Raw genomic sequence first — 24,847 nt, 5'->3', positions numbered from 1 at the left:
TTTTTTTTTTTTAAAGATTTTATTTATTTATTTGAGAGAGAGAATGAGATAGAGAGAGCATGAGAGGGGGGAGGGTCAGAGGGAGAAGCAGACTCCCCGCTGAGCAGGGAGCCCGATGCGGGACTCGATCCCGGGACTCCAGGATCATGACCTGAGCCGAAGGCAGTCGCTTAACCAACTGAGCCACCCAGGCGCCCTGTTTATTCATTTCTTAATTGAGTCTTTTATTGAACCAAAAGTTTTGGTTTTGACGAAGCCCAATTTACCATCTTTAGTGGTTTGTTCTTTTTGTGTCTGGTCTGAGAAATCTTTGCTTACCTCAAGATTGCAAAGGTATTGTCTTACATTTTTTTTTAAGATTTTATTTTTAGGTAATCTCTGCACCCAACGTGGGGTTCAAACTCACAACCCCGAGATCAAGAGTCTCACACTCCTCTGACTGAGCCAGCCAGGCGTCCCTTATCTTTTCTTCTATAAACTTTGTTTGTAAGTTTTATATTTAGGTCTGTAATCTGAAATTCATTTTTGAGCATGGAATTAGATAGAGGTCAAGGTTGAAAGCAGATATTTAGATGGTTCTCACCATATGGGGGAAAATGAAACTTTCCTTTTGCCTGATTGAATTACTTGGCACCTTGGTCAAATTTTAGTTCTTTATATGTGTGCAGCCTATTTCTGGACTCTGTTCTGTAGCACTGACCTATTTGTTCATCTTGATATGAATATTACACCATCTTGATTACTCTAAGTTTATAAGTCTTGAAATCAGGTAGTGTTAGCCCTCCAGCTTTTTTTTTTTTTCCAAGTCATTTTGACTATTCTACATCCTTTGAATTTCCATATAAAATTCAGAATCCTCTTTTCTGATTTCCTCAAAATAGCCTGCTGGAAGTTTTTTGGGGATTTTGTTAAGTTTACGTGGAGAGTGGCAAGCTTAACAATGTTGAATCTTTCAGTGAAACCTTTATTTTGGTCATCTTTCATTTCTCCCAGCCGTATTTTGTGATTTTTCAGGGCTTTGCTGGATTTATTGTCTTTTGCTAGATTTATCGTTAGATAATTGATGTTTTGCTGCCACAGTAAATAGTATTGCTTGATTTCTTTTTCAATTTATTGTTGCTAATATATATCAATACAATTGATTTTTGTATGTTGATCTTACGATCTGCCACCTCGCTAAATACGCATATTCGTTTTAGTGGTTTGTGTATTCCTTAGGCTTTTCTATGTACACAGTCATGTCATCTGCACAGACAGTTTTACATTCGCCAATCTATATGCCTTTTCTCTCTTTTTGTTGCCTTGTTTCACTGGCTGGCACCTTCAGCATCATGTCGAATTCAAGTGGTGAGAGCAGGCATTTTGACTCGTTCTCAAACTTATGAGTGTTCAGCCTGTAGGTTTCTTGTAGATGCCCTTTATCAGATTGAGGAAGATCCCTTCTCCTTCTTGTTTGCTGAGAGTTCTTTTTTAATATCATGAAGGGATGTTGCGTTTTTTCAAGTGCTTTTTCTGTATCTATTGTTGGAGGTACCAGTTTTCTCTTGTATGCTGCTTTGTTCTATATATTACAGTGGATTTTTCTTCCCTATTATAAACCAGCTTTACATTTCTGGGACTCACTAGTTTGTAAAAGATTTTTAATTCCCCCAAAGTCCTTCCTTCCCACTGTTGCTAGAAATTTTAATTTGGCATTAATGACTAAAGAAACCAATATAAATAAGATACTGTTACTACTCTTGAAGAGTCACAGCCTATTTGGAAAGTCAGATACATAGATAATGGGCAAGTCGAGGGATGTATATCCACCCAATGAATTCTCAGAGCAGGATAAAAGGTATCTAGTGTCTTGCTGGTCTGTATTGATTAGGAGAAGGATCCCAGAAGAGGTGATACCTAAGCTGTCTTAAAGGGGTTAACCAAGTGAAGCGGTGTAAAGGGCAGAGGGCATAGCATGAACAAAGGCACAGAGTGAGGGCAGGGAAACTACTAGTAGCTCATTGTTGTTGGAGCATAAAGTACAAGGCTGGGCATGGTGAATGATGAGATTATAGAAGCATCAGCCAGACTATTGCAAGCCTCGTGTGCCAAATGAAAGAACTTGTCCTTTGCTCTGTGAAAGAAGGGGCAGCCATGATGAGATTTTAAGAAGGGGAGAGGGACGTGGTCTGGTTTGCCTTGGAATCCGAAGCCTACGGCAGATAGATTTATAAGTGTCGAGGCTGGAGGCAGGAAAACCAATTAGAAAAAAATGACATGGTCTTAAACTTTAGCAGTGAGAGTAGAAGTGGAGGAAGAGTCAGATTTGAGAAATATTTAGGTAGTCAAACTGGCAGAAGTTGGCAACGAGCTGATGAGAGGATGAGTGGAGAGAGAACACACTGGTTCTCCAGGGCTGCTGTAACCGAGGGCACACACGTATCGTCTCACAGCTCAAGCATCTAGAAGTCTGAAATCAAGGTGTCAGCAGACCATGTTCCCCTCTGACACTGTGGGAACAATCTTTCCTCGCCTCTTCCTGGCTGGTCTCTGGCGTTCCTTGACTTGGAGCTGTGTTACTCCAGACTCTGCCTCTGTAGTCACGTGGGGTCCTCCCTGAGTCCCCGTCTTCTTGTGAGGATCCCAGCCATATTGGATTAAGGGGCCACCGTACTCCAGTATGATTGTGCTGTAATTAATTATATCCACAGTGACCCTATTTCCAAATAAGGTGACATTCTGGCCTTCTGGTAACTGGGGGTTAGGACTTCAACATCTCTTTTTGAGGGACACCCTTGAACCCATCCCAGGAGCTGAGTCAAAACTACTCTTAAGTTTTCTAGCTCAGGGCTCATAGGGTGTTGACCCGGCTGACTAGGAAAAACCCAAGTGAAAGAACCAGTTTAGGAAGAAGTTGAGTTCAAAATTGCTAAAGGGCATACAGGAAGAGCCGTTTTAGCGTTCAGTTCTGTAAATCTCAAGAGCATGTCTTCGAGATAGAAACAAGCTGTTAAGACTTAGGGCTAGCCGCAGTAATGGGCTTCATCTTCTTATTGTTGAGAACATGAGATGGTGGGTCATAAAATAATTTGTCGCAGCTGTTATCATTCTGGCACAGTCAGAGATCTCTATCTTGAGCTATTATCCTCTCAATCTCCCCAGTTTTAGGGCCAACAGTCAGGAAGGAAGCATTCTTTACCAAAAGCTTCATTTTCATAAACATCCATATCACTAACACAAGAGCTTGAAAGTTGTCAAATCTTTTTTTTTTTTTTTAAGATTTTATTTTATTTATTTGACAGAGAGAGAGAGAGACAGCTAGAGAGGGAACACAAGCAGGGGGAGTGGGAGAGGGAGAAGCAGGCTCCCGGCCGAGCAGAGAGCCCGATGTGGGGCTCGATCCCAGGACCCTGGGATCATGACCTGAGCCGAAGGCAGACGCTTAACGACTGAGCCACCCAGGCACCCCGAAAGTTGTCAAATCTTCTTAAGACTCTGTTATATTCTGTGTAAATATAACTTCAGTATAAAAAAAAAACAACAATGAACATTCATCAGCTTAGTGGGGTTTATCCCATCAGACCTTCATTCGTTCTCCCATTTGGAACAAACAATGCCTCTGTAGTCACGTGGGGTCCTCCCCGAGTCCCCATCTTCTTGTGAGTATCTTAAAGATACTCCTTAATGGGTGACATTTGTAAGTACAGTTAACATCTTCATTGTGTGAGTGAACAAAATAAATAGGTACACTTCACTATGGTCAGGGATTACTCTCATATTTTTAAGAAGGGTTTCCATTTCAAATATTTCAAGTATTTGATTTAGAAAATAGAGTTACATAAGCCCTACTCCTTCGGTGCACGTTCTGTTTGTTCTCTGTGAACTTGAAATGGTTCAGGATTTATTTGCCCAGAACTGTCAAACCATCTCTAATTCCTGATTGCATTTTGCTCTTAATGCAGGAAGTGTTGCTGGAGTTGCTAGAACAATGTGTGGATGGCTTATGGAAAGCAGAACGTTATGAAGTGATTTCTGAGATTTCCAAGTTGATCATTCCAATTTATGAGAAACGTCGTGAATTTGAGGTAGGTAATTTAAACATTTGCATCATTGGCCTCAACTACATTTTATTTTGGTCTTGGAAAAAAAAACAGTCATGTAGTTATGTCACTATCCCTCTACTATGTGTCCTCTCAAAATTAGAAGGTTCATTGTATTATGGCATTTGTATTTTATTATAGAATATAGATACTTAACTGTGTCGTTTTGACACATTCGTCCAATTTGAAAGTTCCTATCCTTCAAAATCCTGTGAAATCCTAAAATGAGAATTCTACCTTACATTCATGTACATTTTCCAAATGAAATTAAGGGTAAAACATCCAAAATATAAGCTTAAATTTTGATTATGTAAGTGGTTCTTAGAACATTTTAATCTAGCACTTCCCCCCCCTTTCCCCTCAGGGCATAAAAAATTCAGTGTTGTCTTCACCAAACCTTCATGGAAAAAAGCTACTGAATTTCCATGTTGCTCTGAGAAGAGGCATAGGCCTAGCCTCTTCTCTGCAATTCCATGAGGAGACCAAAGGTGCTGGCAGCTGAGAATGGGGGAGGTAATTAAGACACTAGTAATAGTCCTGCCATGAGTTTTTCCAGTTTAGCCTGCCAGCCAAAGCTGTTGGTAAAGGGTAATTAATAAAGGCTAGTAGTGGGGCGCCTGGGTGGCTCAGTCGGTTGAGTGTCTGACTTCAGCTTGGGACGTGATCTCAGGGTCCTGGGATCAAGTCCCATGTCCGGCTCTCTGCTCAGTGGGGCGTCTGCTTCTCCCTCTCCCTCTGCCCCTCCCCCTGTTGGTGCTCTCTCCGTGTCTCTCTCAAATGGATAAATAAAATCTTAAAAAAAAAAAAAAGACTAGTATATAATGAACACCTGTTGCCAACCGCACTGAATAGGAATGTTTTATATTCAAGTCTCTGAGTCTGTATCATAATTTCTACCCCTGCTGTGCTGGGAAGGGGTGATTTAGGATTCAAGCCCCCCCACCCTTTCCTTTAAAGCAAAGCCATTTATTCTTACGTATAGCAAGCACGCTCTCATTGTTGAAGAAGTTTCCCAGAGGGGAAACACATACATTTAATATCATCTGCATAGTGTTCTAATCTCTGCTTCAGACTGGCTCTGGTCCAACTCACTTTTTTTTCCCAGGATCTAGGCCTTTCTCTCTTTGCCATACTTTTGGTGTATATGGGACATGCCTGAAAAACCATAATGGAGTTCAAGTGATTCTATGAATAAGCAAGAGATGAATAATTAAACCTAGGTCATAGAGGTGGCAAAGAATAGCCCATGAGACAAGAAAAGAAATGGCAGGGGTGCCTGGCTGGCTCAGTCCATGAAGCGTCTGCCTTCAGCTCGGGTCATGATCTCAGGGTCCTGGGATCGAGCCACATGTCAGGCTCTTTGCTTGGTGGGGAGCCTGCTTCTCCCTCTCCCTCTCTCAAATAAGAAATAAAATCTTTTAAAAAAAGAAAAGAAATGGCATTGCTCCTTTTCTCAAAGCATTACATCCTAAGAACCTTTGTAAAATGTCCATAGTACCTACTTTCTTACTAGCTTGAAGATCAGGCTGTTAGAAACCCAGGGAGCATTTTGCTCCTCAATTAACTAACAGGGAAGAAAGAAAAATACATCTTCTCTACACGTGAGAGGAAACGGTATTTTCTTTTCTTTTCTTTTTTAAAGATTTTATCTATTTATTTTGACAGAGAGAGACACAGCGAGAGAGGGAACACAAGCAGGGGGAGTGGGAGAGGGAGAAGCAGGCTTCCCGCGGAGCAGGGAGCCCGATGCGGGGCTCGATCCCAGGACCCTGGGATCATGACCCGAGCCGAAGGCAGACGCTCAACGACTGAGCCACCCAGGCGCCCCGGAAACGGCATTTTCTATAGGGACACTACTCCTGTTTCCCTGGAGGCTTGTAAAGGTCTGTGCAGATCCCCTGGCGTTCTACACGAGGTGTAGTCGTTGTTTCTAGGACACTGATGTATAATTTTTCACTGTATCTTTATGGGATGGGCTGAAAAGTATCCAAGATAACAGCCATAAAGATAAGGAAAATTTCCCTCCAATTGAGCTCAACTGTTTCTGTGCTCCCCTTTTTTATTGAGGTGAAATTCACAGAACATACAATTAGCCATTTTAAAGTGTACAATTCAGGATCATTCAGTGCATTCGTGATAGTCCAAACCCACCACCTCTCTCTAGTTTCAAAACATTCTCATCACCCCAGGAAAACACCTCCTACCCACTAAGTAATCACTCTCCGCCTCACCCGCCATTCCCTGGTAACCACCAATCTGCTTTCTGTCTCTCTGGATTTGCCTATTCTGGATGTGACATAAAAAGGGATTAATAAAGATGTGACCTTTTGGGGGTGCCTGGGTGGCTCAGTCGGTTAAGCCACTGCCTTTGGCCTAGGTCATGATCCCAGGGTCCTGGGATTGAGCCCCGCATCGGGCCCCTTGCTCAGCAGGGAGCCTGCTTCTCCCTCTCCTCCCCACTCATGTTCTCTCTTGCTATCTCTCTCTCTCTCTCTCAAATAAATAAATAAAATCTTAAAAAAAAAAAAAAAAGATGTGACCTTTTGTGTCTGGCTTCTTTCACTTAGCATAATATTTAGAGGTTATTCCAAGTTGTAGCCTGGATCAGAGCTTTATTCCTTTTTATGGCTGAATGATTTTCCATTGCATGGATATGCCACAATTTGTTTATCCATGCATCCACTGGCAGACATTTGGGTTGTTTTCACCTTTTGGCTATTATAAATAGTTGCTGTTAGAGACATTCGTGTGTAAGTTTCTGTGTGGCCATATGTTTTCATTTATCTTGGGTATATACCTAGGAATGGAATTGCTGGGTCATAGGATAATTCTTTGTTTAACTTTTTGCATAACCACCAAACTGCTTTCCCTTTTACCTTCCCACCGGCAATGTATACATTCCACATTCTGAACAATGCTTGTTGTTTTGGGTTTTTCATTAAAGCCATCTTAGTGGATGTGAAGTGTTATCACATTGTGGTATTTGATTTGTACTTTCTTATGACCAATGATTTTGAACATCTTTCTATGTGCTTGTTAGCCATTTGCGTGTCTTCTTTGGAGAAATGTCCATTCAAGACCTTGGCCCATTTTTAAATTGGGTTGTTGGTCTTTTTGTTGTTGAGTTGTGAGAGTTCTTTTTTTGTTAAGATTTTTTTTTTTAAAGATTTTATTTAGAGAGATAGAACATGAGCATGAGCGGAGGGAGGGGCAGAGGGAGAGGGAGACGCAGACTCCCCGCTGAGCATGGAGCCCGACAAGGGGCTCGATCCCACGACCCTGAGCCGAAATCAAGAGTTGGACGCCCAACCGACTGAGCCACCCAGGTGCCCCTGAGAGTTCTTTATGTTTTCTGATAGTACACCTTTATCACATCTGTAATTGGCAAATATTTTATCCCATTTTATAGGTTGTCTTTTCACATTCTTAATAATGTGAAAATAACCTACTCCCTTTTTCTGGGTGCTCTTTTTTGAAAACTTCTGTAAGCTTGTATAAAAGCAGTCCTCACTGAGGCGTATACTCATTTTTATATCTGCATTTTTTATTTTAATTTAAAATTTTAAGATTATTTATTTGAGAGAGAGAACGTGAGTGGCAGGGAGGGGCAGAGGGCAGAGGGAGAAGCAGACTCCCCTCTGAGCGGGGAGCCCTATGCAGGGCTCAATCCTATGACCCCGAGATCATGACCTGAGCTGAAGGCAGACGCTTAACCGACTGAGCCACCCAGGCGCCCCTCTACCCTTAGACAACATGGCTGAGGAATTTTGTCTAATTGTGACAAAGGGGCAGGGACCCCAACAAAACCATTTTGAAAAGGAAATAGCATTGCTTCCCCAAACCTCCCCCCCCAACCCAGTGCATGTATCTTAGCCATTTAGTAATGAACCAAAAGACAAAGCTGATTTGTATATTTTCCTTTTTCAGAAACTTACTCAAGTTTATAGAACTCTTCATGGAGCTTACACAAAAGTTCTAGAGGTTATGCATACAAAAAAAAGACTTTTAGGAACTTTCTTCAGAGTTGCCTTTTATGGCCAAGTAAGTATACTTCCGTTCATAAAGTTGTTTTTCTTTTTAAACATTCACCTTTGAATTATTAGATTGCTCTAGCAGCGGGTACTGGTTCTTGGAGTGTGTCTAGATAGAGGGCTGATCACAGCAGGCCAGGAGGCTCTGTAAGTGTAAAGTTCACTTTGGTTTCCATATCTAAATCCATTAGGTCAGAGTACAACATAGAAGATTTGAATTTTTCCCTCAGTTTCATTTTTCTGTTGAACTTCTTAAAGTATATATTTAATATCTGGCACTGCAAGCTTTCAAATAAACAGGTAAGCATGACAGGGAATGAGAAGAACCCTAGTATGGAAATCTTCAGGCCAATTTTATGTCCCTATGATGGCGAATTTGAAAATTCTTACTTATTTGAGGTTAAAAGAGTGAATACACGCCACGTGGCTTTCAGTACTATTTAAAATGTATTTCAAGTATATTATTGCTAGCTATTTTGTACACTTTCTTTAAGTGCTGTGCTTGCTCAGACTATTTATAAGTGATTGTGTGTTTCACTCTACAATAGTCTTTCTTTGAAGAAGAAGATGGGAAGGAGTACATCTATAAAGAACCAAAGCTCACCGGCCTCTCAGAGATTTCCCTGAGACTCGTGAAACTTTATGGTGAAAAATTTGGCACAGAGAATGTTAAAATAATTCAGGATTCTGACAAGGTAACATATACCCTGCATTTCGAAATCATTGTTTGTGAGTTCCAGACGTGGTACACTGCTGACTTTTTCCTTTTTCAGCTGGTGGGGAAGAAGTATGGAAATAGAGCCTGTCCAGATAGTGAAAGAAAGGATGGGGGTTTTGGAGTCAGAGCAGGATTCAAATCTCCATTCTCTTTCTCTCTTTTTTTTTAAAGATTTTTATTTATTTATTTATTTATTTATTTATTTATTTGAGAGAGATTACGAGCAAGGGGCTCCATCCCAGGACTCTGGGATCATGACCTGAGCCAAAGGCAGATGCTTCACCGACTGAGCCACCCAGGTGCCCCAAGTCTCCATTCTCTTGCCATTTGCTAGCTAGGTGACCATAGGGAAGTTACTTAACTTCTCTTGTGCCTCATCTTTCTCGTTAGTAAAATGGAGATAATAGTGCATTTCCTTCTAAGCTATCCTTAGTTCAGTAGTTACATGTGCAATGAAGTAAGTTTAGGAGAGATCCCCTGGCCTTGCTCTGAAGGTTACCCATCCCACCAGGCCCTGCCAGGCCAGGATGAAAAAGGTTCCAGCAAGAGAGGCTCTTTCCTAGAGATGCATCGTGTCCCGTAGGCGACATTTGCGGAAAGCACAGTAGGAATGCCTGACCGTTCCCAGTCGCCATAGATGTGCCCAGAATGAGAGCTGGTGGTTAGGGCAGTGCGGGATCTGCAGGCCACAGCGATATTTACGGAGCGACGAGGGTGCAGGCGACTTAGCAGCTAATAGACAGTGTCACTAGAGCGAAAAGCTCCCGGCCATAGTAAAGACACTTCACGGTCCGTCATGAAAATGATCTCTTCACTTTGTAGACTTAGCTCGTCTCCCATGGAGATGGTTTTACCTTGACTCTGTGCCCGAGACATTTAAAAGTAGATATGCTGGTGGGTTCCAAATTCATTAATATTTGGCACTACCCCTCTACTTCCTTCTTTATCAGTGTCACTATTTTGTGTTGTTTTATTCAGTTAAGACAACAGAAGATTTTACTTCCCTGTAGCCAGATAGTTTCAGGCTCGTTGCCACACGACTGATACTTTAAATGGAAAGTTAATGGAAAGCCAGGCTTGCTGAGCAACACGCAGTTTTCTGCTTTATTTTGCCCCCGAACACTCGGTGAGCCGGTGCTAGGGACCGACCACTCTCAGGCAGGTGGACTCCTGGCATTATTTGTATGCACAATATGTGAGTCATTCTCCATTGGCAACAGACATCATAAGCACTTGCTACTTTGAAAGTCCTTATTTCTTTCTTAATGTGTGCAAATAAAGATTAGAAACACTCTTCTATCTTGCCAAAGAACAAAATCTGCTTAAGGACACAGTTCGAAGAGCCGCTTGGCAATATTTTCCAATATTTTAAACATACATTTCCCTGGACCCAACAATTTCACATTTAAGGGGCTTTTTTTTTAAAAGGTGGGGGAGGACAGAGGGAGAGGGAGAGAGAATCTGAAGCAGGCTCCATGCCCCCAGCATGGAGACCAAGCCGGGGCTCGCTCTCACTACCCTGAGATCATGACCTGAGCCTAAATCCAAAGTCAGACGCTTAACCCATGGAGCCACCCAGGCGCCTCTCGTGTTTAGGATTTTATTCTGTAGGTGTACACTACGATAAAGATGGATGATGAAAGGTGTTCATTGCTGCAAAGTTTATATAGCAGCCTGGAAGCAATCTAAATGTCCATATGGCTAAAGAAACGGTGTTATCCACACGATGGATATAGTACCTATGCGTTAAAAAAAATTGACATAGATTTAGAAGTGTTGATTTGAACCTGTTAAGATATATATATATTTTTTTAAGATTTTATTTATTTATTTGACAGAGACACAGCGAGAGCAGGAACTCAAGCAGGGGGAGAGGGAGAGGGAGAAGCAGGCTTCCCGCTGAGCAGGGAGCCCGATGTGGGGCTCGATCCCAGGATCCTGGGACCATGACCTGAGCTGAAGGCAGACACTTAATGACTGAGCCACCCAGGTGCCCCTGTTAAGATATATTATTGAGGGGGGAAAAGTGAGGTGCAGGAAATCATGGATAGGATGATCACATTGGTGTAAAAATTGATATTCACAATAACTTGTATATGCTTAGGAAATTTCAGGAATGATACATACAAAATTGTTAACCATGCTTACCCCTGAGGAGAGGGACTAGAGTCTTACATGGCAAGAAATTGTTGACTTTTCATGTATACCCTTGTGTACGGTTTGAACGTTTTACCATATACATATTTTACTTTTATAAGGTTAAAATCAGGCTTGACCTCTTTTTTATTTCCCTGCTATATTTTGTCTTAGCCTAGATAATTACCTCAGCCATCTCCTGAGGGCCCTTAAGAGAAATCTCACTTTTTTTTTTTTTTTCCTGAGTCTAGTTGACACACAATGTTACATTTGTTTTAGGTGCCCAACATAGTGATTCAACAAGTTTATACCTTAGTGCTGTCCTCAGTTGCAGCCCCCACCTGTCACCATACAACGCTATTACGGTATCATTGACTATATTCCGTATGCTGTACCTTTTATTCCCATGACTTATTCATTCCATAACTGGAAGCCTGTACCTCCCTCTCTCCTTCACCCATTTTGCCCATCCCCTACCCCTCCTCCCCTCTGGTAACCATCAGTTTGTTCTTTTTGTTAAAGATTTGTTTATTTATTTATTTATTTATTTGAGAGAGAGAGAGCACACAGAGGGAGAGGAAGAGGCAGACTCCCCGCCAAGCAAGGAGCCCGACACAGGGCCCGATCCCAGGACCCTGGGATCATGACCCAAGCCGAAGGCAGACGCTTAACCGACTGAGCCACCCAGGTGCCCCCTGTTTGTTCTCTGTAGAGAAATCTAGCTATTTACTAGGAGAGAAAAGAAGGTTAAGGCTTCTGGAGAAATAGGCTTTTAGATTTTTATGTAAGATCAAATAGAATGGGTTTGGAGAAGTTAAGAGATGCTAAGAAAATTTCTATCACCTAGCCATCCTCCGGTTTCTGTGGAGAAAAAAAGGATATAGAGACTGTTCCCCGAGAGGTTTTTGTTGTCTTTTTTTGATTGTTTGTTTCAATTTTTGTTTTCTACACCAAACACAAAAAAGACCTATCATAAATTGCAGTGACATTGACAAAGTCACCAACAGCCAAGGCCCAAGTCAGAGTGAGTTGGGAGAACACTGAAAGAGGGGCCTGGGCATAGTTTCAGGTTAGTGGGGAGACTGATGGAGGGGAGGGTATCCAGGGCCCACAGATGGAATGTCCAGCAGGGACAGCTCTGAGATTTGCTTCCAGCAGCGTAGCTTCTTAACATGGAATTTTGGCTCTTTGTGAAATGGTCCATAACTACCATAATTTCTGTCTCTGGAAGAGAACCATTCTGCTTTCCTGTGGTCCCTTTGGAGGACCAGAGGACCTAAGATAGGATTAATGTCATCAAGAGAGCCCACTCTTACAATGTCAGTCACTTCTTGTGGATGTACAAATTGGTAAGCTTTTCTGTAGGGTAACTGTGTCGTATATATCAAAATCCTTAGTACCATGTAAATCTAACAAAGCAACTTCTAGTAATTTATGCTGCGGAATAAATCAGAAAATCATGCACATAGTTTTAAATGTAAGGATGTTTATCAGAGTACTACTTGCAATTGCAAAACATTGAGAAACAACCTAAGACTCTATTGATGAGGGACTGATCCAATAAATAGTGTCTATCCATATATCCATTCAAAGTCATGTTAATGACCAGGGCGCTTGGGTGGCTCAGTCGGTTAAGCGTCTGCCTTTGGCTCGGGTCATGATCCCAGGGTCCTGGGATCGAGCCCGTGTTGGGCTCCCTGCTCAGTGGGGAGCCTGCTTCTCCCTCTCCCTCTGCCCTTCCCCCCTGCTTGTGCTCTCTCTCTCTCCAATAAATAAAATCTTTTTTTAAAAAAGTCATGCTAATGACCATGTAGAACTATAATAACTATGTTTCTTGTTAAACATAACATAAAATTTACTATTTTGACCATTTTTAGGTATACAGTTCAGTGGTGCTTCCAGCACCATCTTGGAAAAAAGCGGCAAAAATGGGCATTCTTGCTTTGTTCCTGATCTTAGAGGAAAAGCTTTCAGCCTTTCAGCATTGAGTATAATGTTCACTGTGGGTTTCTCATAGGGGCCCTTGATTGGATTGTGGAAATTCCCTTCTGTTCCTGGTTTGTTGAGTATTTTTTTTTTTTAAAGATTTTATTTATTTATTTGACAGAGAGAGACACAGCGAGAGAGGGAACACAAGCAGGGGGAGTGGGAGAGGGAGAAGCAGGCTTCCCGCTGAGCGGGGAGCCTGATGCGGGGCTCGATCCCAGGACCCTGGGATCATGACCTGAGCTGAAGGCAGCCGCTTAACCGACTGAGCCACCCAGGGGCCCCGAGTATTTTCATTATGAGAGATGTTGAGTTTTGTCAAATGCTTTTGCTGTGTCAATTGAGATGATCATGTAGGTTTTTTCCCCTTCTTTCTGTTTATGTGGTGTATTACATTGATTGATTTTTATATGTTGAACCATCCTTGCTTTCCAGGAATAAATCCTACTTGGTCATGGCATATAATCCTTTTAATATGCTGCTGAATTCTATTTGCCAGTATTCTGTTGAGGATTTTTGCATCAATGTTCATAAGGGGTACTGGGGTAGTTTTTTTGTACTGTCTTTGTCTGGCTTTGGTTTCAGGGTAATGTTGACATTATAGAATAAGTCAGAGTGTGTTCCCTCCCCTTCAGTTTTTCAGAAGAGTTTGAGAAGGATTGAGGTTAGTTCTTCTTTAAGTGTTTTGTAGACTTTACCAGTGAAGACATCAGGTCCAGAGCTTTTCTTCATCAGAAATTTTTAAAAATATTTTATTTATGTATCTATTGGAGAGAGAGAGAACAGGGGGAGGGACAGAGGGACAGAATCTCAAACAAACTCTGCACTGAGTGCAGAGCCTGACGTGGGGCTCAATCCCAGGACCCTGAGATCATGACCTGAGCCGAAATCAAGAATCGGATGCTCAACTGACTGAGCTACGCAGGCACCCCAGAAATTTTTTTTTTTTAGGTAGGCTCCAGCATGGAGCCTGACATGGGGCTCGAACTCACAATGCTGAGATCAAGACCGGAGCTGAAATCAAGAGTCAACCGACTGAGCCACCTGGGGGGTCCCAACAGAAAATTTTTGATTACTAATTCAAACTCCTTACTAGCTATAGATCTATTCAGATTTTTCTATTTTTTTTTTTCATGGTTTAGTCTTGGGAGGCTTTGTGTTTCTAGGAATTTATTCATTTCATCTAGGTTATCTAATTTGTTGGCATACAGTTGCTCATAGTACTCTCCTATAATCCTTTTTATTTCTATAGAATTGGTAGTAATGTCCTCATTTTAATTTCTGATTTTAGTAATTTTGAGTGTTCTTTTTTTCTTAGTCCATCTAGTTAAAGATTTGTCAATTTCATTGATCTTTTCAAAGAACCAAGCTTTGGTTTCATTGCTTTTCTCTATTTTTCTATTCTCTATTTCATTTATCTCTGCTTAATCTTTATTTCCTTCCTTCTGCTAGCTTTGGGTTTAGCTCCTCTCTTTCTAGTTCCTTAAGTTGTAAAATTATGTTGTTGAATTGAGATCTTTCCCATTTTTTAATGTTGTGTTTATCACTATAAATCTCCTTAGCACTGCTTTTGCTGTGTCCTATAAGTTTTGGTATGTTGTGATTTTGTTTTTGTTAATTTCTAAGTATTTTCTAATTTCCCTTGTGATTTTTTTCTTTGAACCATTGATTTTTTTAAGTGTTTAATTTCCACAGATTTATAAATTTTCCCATTTTACTTCTGTTATTGATTTCTAACTTTATCCCACTGTGGTCAGAGAAAATACTTTGTATGGTATCTGTCTTCTTAAATCTTTTGAGACTTAATTTGTGGCCTAACATGCAGTCTATCCTGGAAAATGTCCCATGTGCACTTGAGAAGAAAGCATACTGTTGTTGGGTAGAGTATTCTGTATATGTCTGTGAGATGTAGTTGGTTTGTTGTGTTCTTTAAGTCCTCTATTTCCTTCCTTCCTTCGGTCTGCTTGCAGTATCTAGTATTGAGAGTGGGGTATTAAAGTCTCCACGTATTATTGTAAAACTGTTTCTCCTTTGAGCTCTGTCACTTTTTGCTTTTTACATATATTTTTAAATATTTATTTATTTGACAGAGAGAGACAGTGAGAGACGGAACACAAGCAGGGGGAGTGGGAGAGGGAGAAGCAGGCTTCCCGCGGAGCAGGGAGCCAGATGCGGGGCTCGATCCCAGGACCCTGGGATCATGACCTGAGCCGAAGGCAGACGCTTAACGGCTGAGCCACCCAGGCACCCCTGCTTTATATACTTTGATGGTCTGTTACTGGGTGTGTAGATGTTTATGATTGTTTTATCTTCTTGCTGTGTACTGCATCTTTTATCAATATACAATGTCCTTTTTTGTCTGTTGTGACCTGTTAAAACTTTTAAGTCTATTTTGTTCAATATTAGTATATCCACCCCTGCTCTCTTTGGTTACTATATGCATGGAATATCTTTTTCTGTTTTTCATTTTCAGCCCATGTGTGTCTTTGGATCTAAAATAAATCTCTTGTAGACTGCATATAGTTGGATCATAATTTTTTATCCATTCTACAAATCTCTCTTTTGATTACCTTTTAATCCATTCACATTTCAAGTAATTACTGATAAGGAGAGACTTCTTTTATTCTGCTATTTGTTTTCTTATGTGCCTTAGAGCTATTTTGTCTCTCATTTTTTGCATTACTGTTTTCTTTCTGTTTAATTAATTTTTATAGTGAAATAGTTAAATTTGTTTCCCATTTCCTTTTGACTGTATTCTTCAACTCTATTTTTGTGGTTTTCATGGGGGTTACATTTAACATCCTAAAGTTATAACCCTCTAATTTGAATTTATACCTGTCCAACTTCAATAACATACAAAACATCTGCTTCTTTAACAGTCCCATCCCTACCACTTTCAGTTCTTGATGTTGTAGAACTACATCTTTATACATTGTGTGTCCAAAAAAATACATTTAATCTCTTCTGTAGAAAACAAAATTATTACATGTGATGAGTCACTTCTCGCTTGATTCTTTCAAAATTCTCTTTTGTCTTTGACTTTTGACAGTTTGATTTTAATGTGGTTGAGTGTGGGTCTCTTTGACTTACCCTATTTAGAATCTTTTGGTCTTCTTGGACGTTTATAGTCATGCCTTTTCTCAAATTTGGGAAGTTTTCACCCATTATTTCTTCAAATATTATCTCTGCCCCTTTCCATCTCTTCTCCTTTCAGGGACTCCTATAATGTGCATGTTGGTCCACTGGGTGATGTTCCACATGATTGTTATATTTTCGAGTTCCCTGACTATTACTTCTGTCTGTTCAAATCTGCCTTTGAATCCGTCTAGTGAATTTTCATTTTACTTATATTTTTCAGCTCCAAAAATTTGTTTGGTTTCTTTTTAGGTTTTCTACCTCTTCGTTGATACTGACATTTGTCCATACATTGTTTTCTTGACTTTCTCCACATCTCCCTTTAGTTCTTTGATCAAGAGAGTTGTTTTAAAGTCTTTTTCTGGTAGGTCTACTATCAGGTCTTTTTTGGGGGCAAGTTTCCATTGGGTTATTTTTCTCCTTTGAATGTGCCATGCTTTCCTGTTTCTTTATATGCCTTGTGATTTTTTATTGTTGTTGAAAACTGGACATTTCAATCTGATACTGTGGTCATTCTAGAAATCAGATTCTCCCCCTTTCCCAGGATTTGCTGGGTTTTGTTTTTAATTATCATAGTCTGTCTCTGTGCCATGGATCAGCCTGAGGTATAAATTTAGGGTCTTCTCAGGTCTTTTCTGAACCCGCCTCTTCCCCTGGGCATGCATGGTGAGTTTCTAATTTCCTTCCTATATACTGTTGCTTTTGAGTGTCCTTGTCTTCAGTGTCTGGCTCCCAAGAGGGGAAAAAGAAAAAGAAAGGGGAGAGATCTTTTAAGTCCCCTGGAAGTCACTTCAGCCAGGGGCAGGGAGGTACAACAAAAATGGCCACAGCAGGGGCACCTGGGTGACTCAGTCAGTTAAGCATCTGATCTGCCTTCAGCTTGGGTCATGATCCCAGATCCTGGGATCGAGCCTTGCATGGGGCTCTTTGCTCAGTGGGGAGCCTGCTTCCCCCCCACCCGCTCTGCCTGCCGCCCCCCCTGCTTGTGCTCTCTCTCTCTTTCTCCCTCTGTCAAATAAATAAATGAAGTCTTTTTTTTAGAAAGTTTAAAAAAAATGGCTACAGCCTCTTTGTACCTCTATGGTCAGAAACAGCAGTCGGAGCACAGATCCCCAGTATTTGGAAGACAGGATCCTTCTTGCCCATCCTGGCTCCTGCAAGCTGTTCCAGGAACATGTGCACAGCTGCCTGCCATGGGGCTGAGGGGTAGGATAAGAGTAGCTGCCATTGCGCCAAGAGATGAAACTGACCGAAATCAAAATGAACTGCAATGTTCTGTCCAAGTCTTCCCCTGCAAGTTGCAAGCTTTCAATAGACACCAGAGTGCCAAAACAGATCAGACAGATTCTGCCAGTGTAAATGTTGTCTAGGTAGGAAGGTAGATTTCTGGTGCTCTACCACCTTCTCAGAATCCTCTCCATAATATGTTTTTATCGAGGTAGAATTCAAATGTACAGTTAACCTTTGAAATATATTTTTAAAGAATCAGATTATACAACAGTGTTTAGTATGACCTCAGCTTTGTAAATAATATGTGCCTAGAGAAAAGATTGGAAGGAAATATGTGAAAATGTGAATAATGGTCCTTGCCGAGTGGTAGGATTGCGATTTGTGTTTTCTTCCCCCATTCCTATAATTTCCGAATAGGTTTCTGTAACTTCTTTATAATCAGAAGGACACGATCCTTAAAAAAAGAACAAAGCTCCCCTCTGGGTGTGCATTCAGCTGGGAACACAATCATAATGACAACGTTCCTCAGTTGATCTCAAGGGAGTTAATGGCTTACCTGTTCCCCCTCTTCTCTTCCACTGAATAAAACCCAAAACTTTCTTACTTTATAGGTGAATGCCAAAGAGCTCGATCCAAAATATGCTCATATCCAAGTCACTTACGTGAAGCCCTACTTTGATGACAAAGAACTCACAGAAAGAAAGACCGAGTTTGAAAGAAACCATAATATCAACAGATTTGTTTTTGAAGCTCCTTATACATTATCCGGCAAAAAGCAAGGTTGCGTAGAAGAACAATGCAAACGCCGCACAATCTTGACTAGTAAGTAGGACTTTGCATGATAACCTTTTGTTTGACTTGGTTCTTTTTTTTTTTTTTAAAGATTTTATTTATTTATTTGAGAGAGAGAGAATGAGAGACAGAGAGCACGAGAGGGAAGAGGGTCAGAGGGAGAAGCAGACCCCTCGCTGAGCAGGGAGCCCGATGTGGGACTCGATCCCGGGACTCCAGGATCATGACCTGAGCCGAAGGCGGTCGCTTAACCAACTGAGCCACCCAGGCGCCCTGACTTGGTTCTTTTTGATACACACAAGTAGCAGGTGGCAAGCAGGAAGACGTAAGCTGCAGTTTTAATCCTGCGTTGTTCTGCTCTTTACCCATGAGCTTGCACAAACACAGCAACATTATATACCATAGTCACCCCATATGTAATTCGTGACTGATTGCTCCAGGGTGTCCCATAAAGAGAATTTTCCCCTCAATCCTGAACTAATAAGGTGCTTTCTGGTACCCTAGGGTATTTTCTAGAGAATGCATGATGGGGGCAATTAAGCATAGTGGAGCTTTTCCTTTGATTTGGCTGTTTGCACGAATGATTTTTTTTCCAAGATAACAAATCAGTGTGAACCTTTTAACAGCTTCCAACTCCTTCCCATATGTGAAGAAGAGGATCCCTATAAACTATGAGCAGCAGATTAATTTAAAGCCCATCGATGTTGCTACTGATGAAATCAAAGATAAAACGGCAGAGCTGAAAAAACTTTGCTCTTCTGCTGACGTGGACATGATTCAGCTCCAGCTGAAATTGCAGGGCTGCGTCTCAGTGCAGGTGTGTGGTTGCTGAAGGGGTCCTGAACGGTCCCTGATGTTCTTGCTTTCATAAGGGCACGGAGCAAGCATGAATTGCAATTGTGTAATCTGCTTGTGCACTGTTCTCGGTGAACTGAAAGAAATTAGGCTCAGACGTGTCCATCAATTTTGCATTATGGCAGAAGACTTTAACATAAACCCCTGAGACAGTAGCCACGCTCTGTACTTCCATAGCTAAAATTCATTAAGTAACTTGTTTGAATACCATCTTTGCAGATTATTTGCTTTAGTCATTGTTTTTCAAGTAAACTTCTAGTAAGAATAGTAAATATGGTCCTCGGGTAGAGATTTTTAATGTATTTAGGGTTTTTAAAAAAATTATTATTTTTTTAAAATATTTTATTTATTTGAGAGAGAAATAGTGAGAGAGATCACGAGCAGGAAGGAGAGGGAGAAGCAGACTCCCCGCTGAGCAGGGAGCCTGGACACGGGGCTCGATCCCAGGACCCTGGGATCATGACCGGAGCTGAAGGCAAACGCTTAACCGACTGAGCCACCCAGGGGCCCTAGGGTTTGTTTGGGTTTTTTTAGAGATAATGCAGGGGCGCCTCTTGCAAGTCTTGGTCTCAGGGTTGTGAGTTTGAGCCCCACGTTGGGAGTAGAGATTACTTTAAAAAAATGAAATCGTAAAAAAATAATAAAAATAAAAAGAGAAAGGCAGAAATTACTTTTTGATTACATTCTAACAACTCTTTCATTTTTCCCCCTTTGTACTTTAGGTAAATGCTGGTCCATTAGCATACGCAAGGGCTTTCTTAAATGATAGCCAAGCTAGCAAGTATCCACCTAAGAAAGTAAATGAGTTGAAAGACATGTTTAGGTAAGTGCTGTGTCCTTTTCCCTTTAGACCTCTATCCTTTTACTCCCATTTTCTTCTTTAGAGAAACCAAAATATTCACTTAATAACATCCCTCCAAAAAAGACATTCTCCGTTCTCTTTTACAATAGTTTAAGTGACCTGCCAACAGTACTTTAAGTAGCGAGGAAATGCACAATCTCTTTCTGGCTGCAGGACATTAACAATGAAATATGCCAATTTACCTAATTGCTTTGGATAGTGCGGCACAAATGGAAGCCTACATTCATTATGTGCTTTCCTCCTTTGCCTGATCGACTTCATCTTACAGCATTTCAAACCATTTAGGGTGGGAACAAAAGTTGAACTGGAAGGGTTGGATAGGCTTGCCCCCCTGTCCTGGGTTCTTGCTTTCACTTGGGATTCTGCTGGTCCAGGGCACATGATCCCGTGGCTCGAGGGAGCATCCCTGTAAGCTAAGGCATGCCTGAACAGTCTTGCATTAGAAAACAATCTGTTTAATATATATAAAAAAAAGTTCACATTCAGAAGAGAGACAGTTGAGTAAAATAGGCTAAGAGGGAAGATGATAACTCATCCACTCGTTTGCTCCCGACTTCATTTACTTTTCCTGTCTGTGTGTTAGCAACTGTTCCAGGCTGCAGAGTAACCAGTAGTCACTCATCCACCAATATTTATTAATGCCTGGCGTGTGCAGAAAGATTCTACTAGTTGCTATGACAGGGATGCAAACCAAATGGGGCAATGAGGTACTTTGTCCCCTAAGACCTACGCTCTAATTATGGACATCACACACAAACGCATGAATGATGGACAAATGCTCTTACAATAAGTCATCAACTCTCTGTGACTTATTTATAACAAGAAGTCTGTACCTCTTAATCCCCTTCACCAATTTCACCCATTCCGCTCCCCGCCCCATCTATGTCCCCACTCCCAGCCCAGGGCAGATAATTCCTATCTATAACACCCAGCCGCGTACTGGCTACATAGTAGCCCCAAATAAATTATGTTCGAATGCATAACTCACTATCTACAGGTGCAAATTAACATTAGCACAACTTTAGCTGATTTGATATCATGTGGCTGAGCAAATAGTCTTTCTAGAAGGTCGATGTTTTGAGCCAGGTTTCAAAGGAGGTGAGAAACCAGAGGGAAAAGGTGAGAAAGAAAGGAAAGGTATTTCGGACTTAGGAAGTGGCATTAGCAAAGACACAGTGAGAAAATACAGGATTCCAGTCTTCCCTCTAGGCAAGCCGCGGTTAAAGTGAATATCAAATTGATGGTCAGTGAGACTTTCTAGGAATAAATGATGAAACCCTTATCTTTGCTCTTTTTCCACAGGAAATTCATACAGGCATGCAGCATTGCACTTGAACTAAATGAGCGGCTAATTAAAGAGGATCAAATTGAGTACCATGAAGGGCTCAAGTCAAATTTCAGAGACATGGTGAAAGAATTGTCTGACATTATCCATGAGCAGGCAAGTATTAGGGTAGTTGAAAATGAAAACATGATCTGGGGCCCCTGAAGTGTTACTTAGCAAAGTCTGTTCGTTCGGAATGCATTACCTTGAAATTACTCCGTCTGTGTTTTCAAGTTTGCTCCTATTATCTTTAATCGTTTAAATGATATAATGCAAATCGAATTTGGAATAATTATCTGAAGCAATTGCTAAAGCAATTATCAGTAATAAGCCCATTTTGTTCTTTAGGCCGCAGTGCTATTAGAAGTAACTAGCTGAGCCAATCTAAATTGATCTACTGGAGACATGGGTAAGAGTCTCTCAAGAAGGGTCCTAAAGAAGTGAGATGATTGGCACAGGAGCCAAATCCCTAAAAGAATCTCTCTATCTTGGCTGTAAGAAGCTATAGATTCTATCGTTTAGGTGAGACACTGAGGGGCTTCCAAAATTGGAGAAATGTCTTGGCATTTTCATCTATGACTGAGTGTTCATGACAATTGCAGCTAACTTAGGAAAGCCACAACCTGAAAAATATGGAAGCCAAGACCTGTTCACCACTGACAGCCACATTATGTCACAATCAGGTAGTTAGGACTTTCATACGCCTGAGCCAGCCCCCAGTCCCCAGGCACCTCCGGGGACTTTTATACACCTGTTTGTCTTCAACCCGAGTACTCCTAGGTTATCCTGGTAAACTTCATTTTTATGCTGGAGTCCTGACCACTCTACACATGGATTGTCACTCAAGTATTTTAGTGTCTTCAACACGTTTGTAAAAGTCCCAGCACAATGGCCTAGTCCCTCAGCGACTGAGCCTATTAAGCTTCATTTCCTTACTAATGAAAACAGCCAATGAGATAAATACTTGCTTCAGAAACTCTTCAAACCCTGAATTTTGAAGAAAGCAAGGCTTTCTTCCGAGAGACAAGGATAACTACAACCCTTTAGAGAACACATTCTTAAAGCTCGTTCCAGAACCTTCTCCGTCCTGGTAGCTGCGTTTCAGCAATTGCTTGCTGTGGGAAATTTAGTTAGTTAGCACAAGGTTGCGCTGAATGACCAGGAGTCTCATTTTCCAACCATTGTCATCTTCTCAGCCTGAAGAAGTCAGCCAGCCAGACCTTCATCATCCCATTTGGTCAGTGAGACTGCTTACCCCCCACTCTCCTACCCGCCCGTTCTCCATGTCTGGGAATCTCGTTGGCCCGAGGAGTCCGGAATCAGTGTTCTAGTTCTCCTTTTTGCCATCTCTACTTCTATTAGCCCATTTAGGAAGGAGTACAAACTGTTCCAAGGCATCCCTCTGCTGTTCAGTGTTCAGAGATCCTTTTTTGTCTCCTTCCCAAAGCAGCCAGGTGATCAGGACTAGGAAGGTAGGAAATCATTCCACTTCCTTTGTTCCCTGTGTCTCGAGCTCAGCCCATGGGTAGTGGAGAGCCATATACCTTTCTGTGCCATCACTGCTCTGACGCAAGTAGATGATGTAATTTGTTCCTAGGAGCTGTCCAGTGTATGCATTTCTATTCTTCATAATCCCTAGAAAATCAGCAAAAACTCCTTCACAAAAATACGACAACGACAGACGTTGTTTTAAGCCAATGTGTAGTGCGCTGCAATTATTCCATTTGCATGCAACTGCATGACGTAGCCTTAAACTCTAAAGTACTCAAATGGAAAACAAATTATTCAACTTACTGTTATTACAGTGATCAAGATACTTACAGTAGTCATTTTATAATGTTCTTCCCCTCTCCCCCGAAGTATGGATTTTGCAAATCTGCTGTCCCACTTCCCACCTGTCTCTCTCATTTGATTCCCATAAACTGTGGCTATTTTATTGAGTTGGAGAGACCAGTATTTTAGACCCTTGATATTATATATAGATAGGTAACAAAGAAAAAATCTTAGTTTCTTTTTTAAATTTAATTTAATTTTATTTACATTCAATTAATTAACATATAGTTCATTATTAGTTTCAGAGGTAGAGGTCCGTGATTCAGTTGCATATCATACCCAGTGCTCATTACATCATGTGCCCTCCTTAATGCCCATCACCCCATTTACCCCAGTCCCCCACCCCCCTCCCCCTCCAGCAACCCTCGGTTTGTTTCCTGTGGTTAAGAGTCTCTTTTGGCTTGTCTCCCTCTTTGATTTTGTCTTGTTTTATTGAAAAATCTTAAGTTTCTATTGGTTTATATTTATGCATGCTGTCCCGTCATAATGCATCGTATTTAGGTGTGCCCTAACTGTTGACTTTATAGTGAATTTTTATAATTTAACGTTTCCTATTAGATTCTCACAAAAGAGAGCCTTTTTTCAGTCCTACACTTTGAGATATGTTATTTCCCAAAGGAAAAGAAAATAATACAAAATAAGGTAAAATATAGCTGTAGAGTGCAATATAAATTATTCTGTTGTGCCCCATAAATGATTACTTGACAAAAGATATATGGCCTGGATATTCTTCACCCTCTTCAATGTAATCTGTTATAGTATACCAAAATATACAGTTCTTTGTAAAACTTCTTCAAGCTTTTGACTTTTAAAAGGAGACTTAAATAAATAAAATCTTTAAAAAAATAAGAGGGGATTTATATTATCTTAAAATGATGAATTGCAGATTTCTTAATTAGATAGAGTTAGTGGTGGCCACTGTAGGGTCTGGTATGTTTTGTTTTCTACACAATGAGTCCCATATTGTCTTGTCACATCTGACAGGTGTGGATAAACAATTAGTCATCTCTTAAACCTCTGCTTGGCTTCCAGATTCGTGTCATGAGTTACGATTTTTGTAAGAGGAAATTTCTCTATTACGGACTTTGTATAAGACCTAATTTGTAGCAACACAAATGATATGACTCATTACTGTCACCGTAGACCAGTTTGTGGGCTTAATACTGAAGTTTCAAAGCTAACTTGAGAACCAAGTATTGAAAGCTTGAGACCTAAGCTGGGATCATACAGTAAAGAGGTTGGATGTGATGTGTATGGTATTCTTTTCTTCCATCTTTTTTTTTTTTTTTTTTAAAGTAGGCTCCACACCCAATGTGGGGCTTGAACTTACGACCCCAAGACCAAGAGTCACATACTCTCCCAACTGGGCCAGTCAGGCACCCCTTCTTTTCTTCCATCTAATCAAGCATATTTGATCACACAAAATGGAAAGTTTTAAAAATATCTATACCAATATGAATATATATGTTTATATACTTATGGGATATAAAATTTACATGTTATATGTGTGAAGTTCTTCATTTCCATGAAAAGCCTTCTGTATCAATTAGCTTATATAGTTCTAGTGGGTCTTTAGAATAGAAATATGTACTTGTGACTTTATTTAAGAATATTTTCCAAGTCTCCAGGGAAGGAACATGGGTATCTGTGTGTTTGAAAAGCCCCACTGGTGATTCCAAGAACCACTGTTATGATCGTTCGTTTAAAAAAAAATTTTTTTAAAGATTGCATTGCCTCTCCCTTTTTCTTGAATTTTGCATTTTACAATCTTTTGTTTTTCTTATTGAGTAACCAGATCTTTTCTGCTTTTTTGCTATGCTGCCTTTGTAATACAGCTTTGAAGACTTAAGTCGGTAATGTTATTCT

The 24,847-nt window shown here is 40.8% G+C and overlaps 1 protein-coding gene across 1 annotated transcript in view; it reads left to right on the top strand.

Annotated features, from left to right (window-relative positions):
• The window catches only part of DOCK11 (dedicator of cytokinesis 11), a 187,270-nt gene that overhangs the window by 161,814 nt on the left and 609 nt on the right, over positions 1 to 24,847 (top strand). The window contains 7 exon segments of the mRNA XM_081808354.1: positions 3,942 to 4,064; positions 8,007 to 8,120; positions 8,659 to 8,805; positions 17,927 to 18,137; positions 18,734 to 18,924; positions 19,685 to 19,785; positions 21,127 to 21,265. Of these exon segments, the coding sequence (XP_081664480.1) occupies positions 3,942 to 4,064; positions 8,007 to 8,120; positions 8,659 to 8,805; positions 17,927 to 18,137; positions 18,734 to 18,924; positions 19,685 to 19,785; positions 21,127 to 21,265 (1,026 nt within the window).

This window comes from Leptonychotes weddellii, chromosome X, assembly GCF_054177405.1.
Source record: "Leptonychotes weddellii isolate Sample4059 chromosome X, ASM5417740v2, whole genome shotgun sequence".
NCBI classification, from domain to species: Eukaryota; Metazoa; Chordata; class Mammalia; order Carnivora; family Phocidae; genus Leptonychotes; species Leptonychotes weddellii.
Note: the sequence above shows the minus strand (reverse complement) of the source record. Positions and strands in the feature narration are given on the sequence as shown.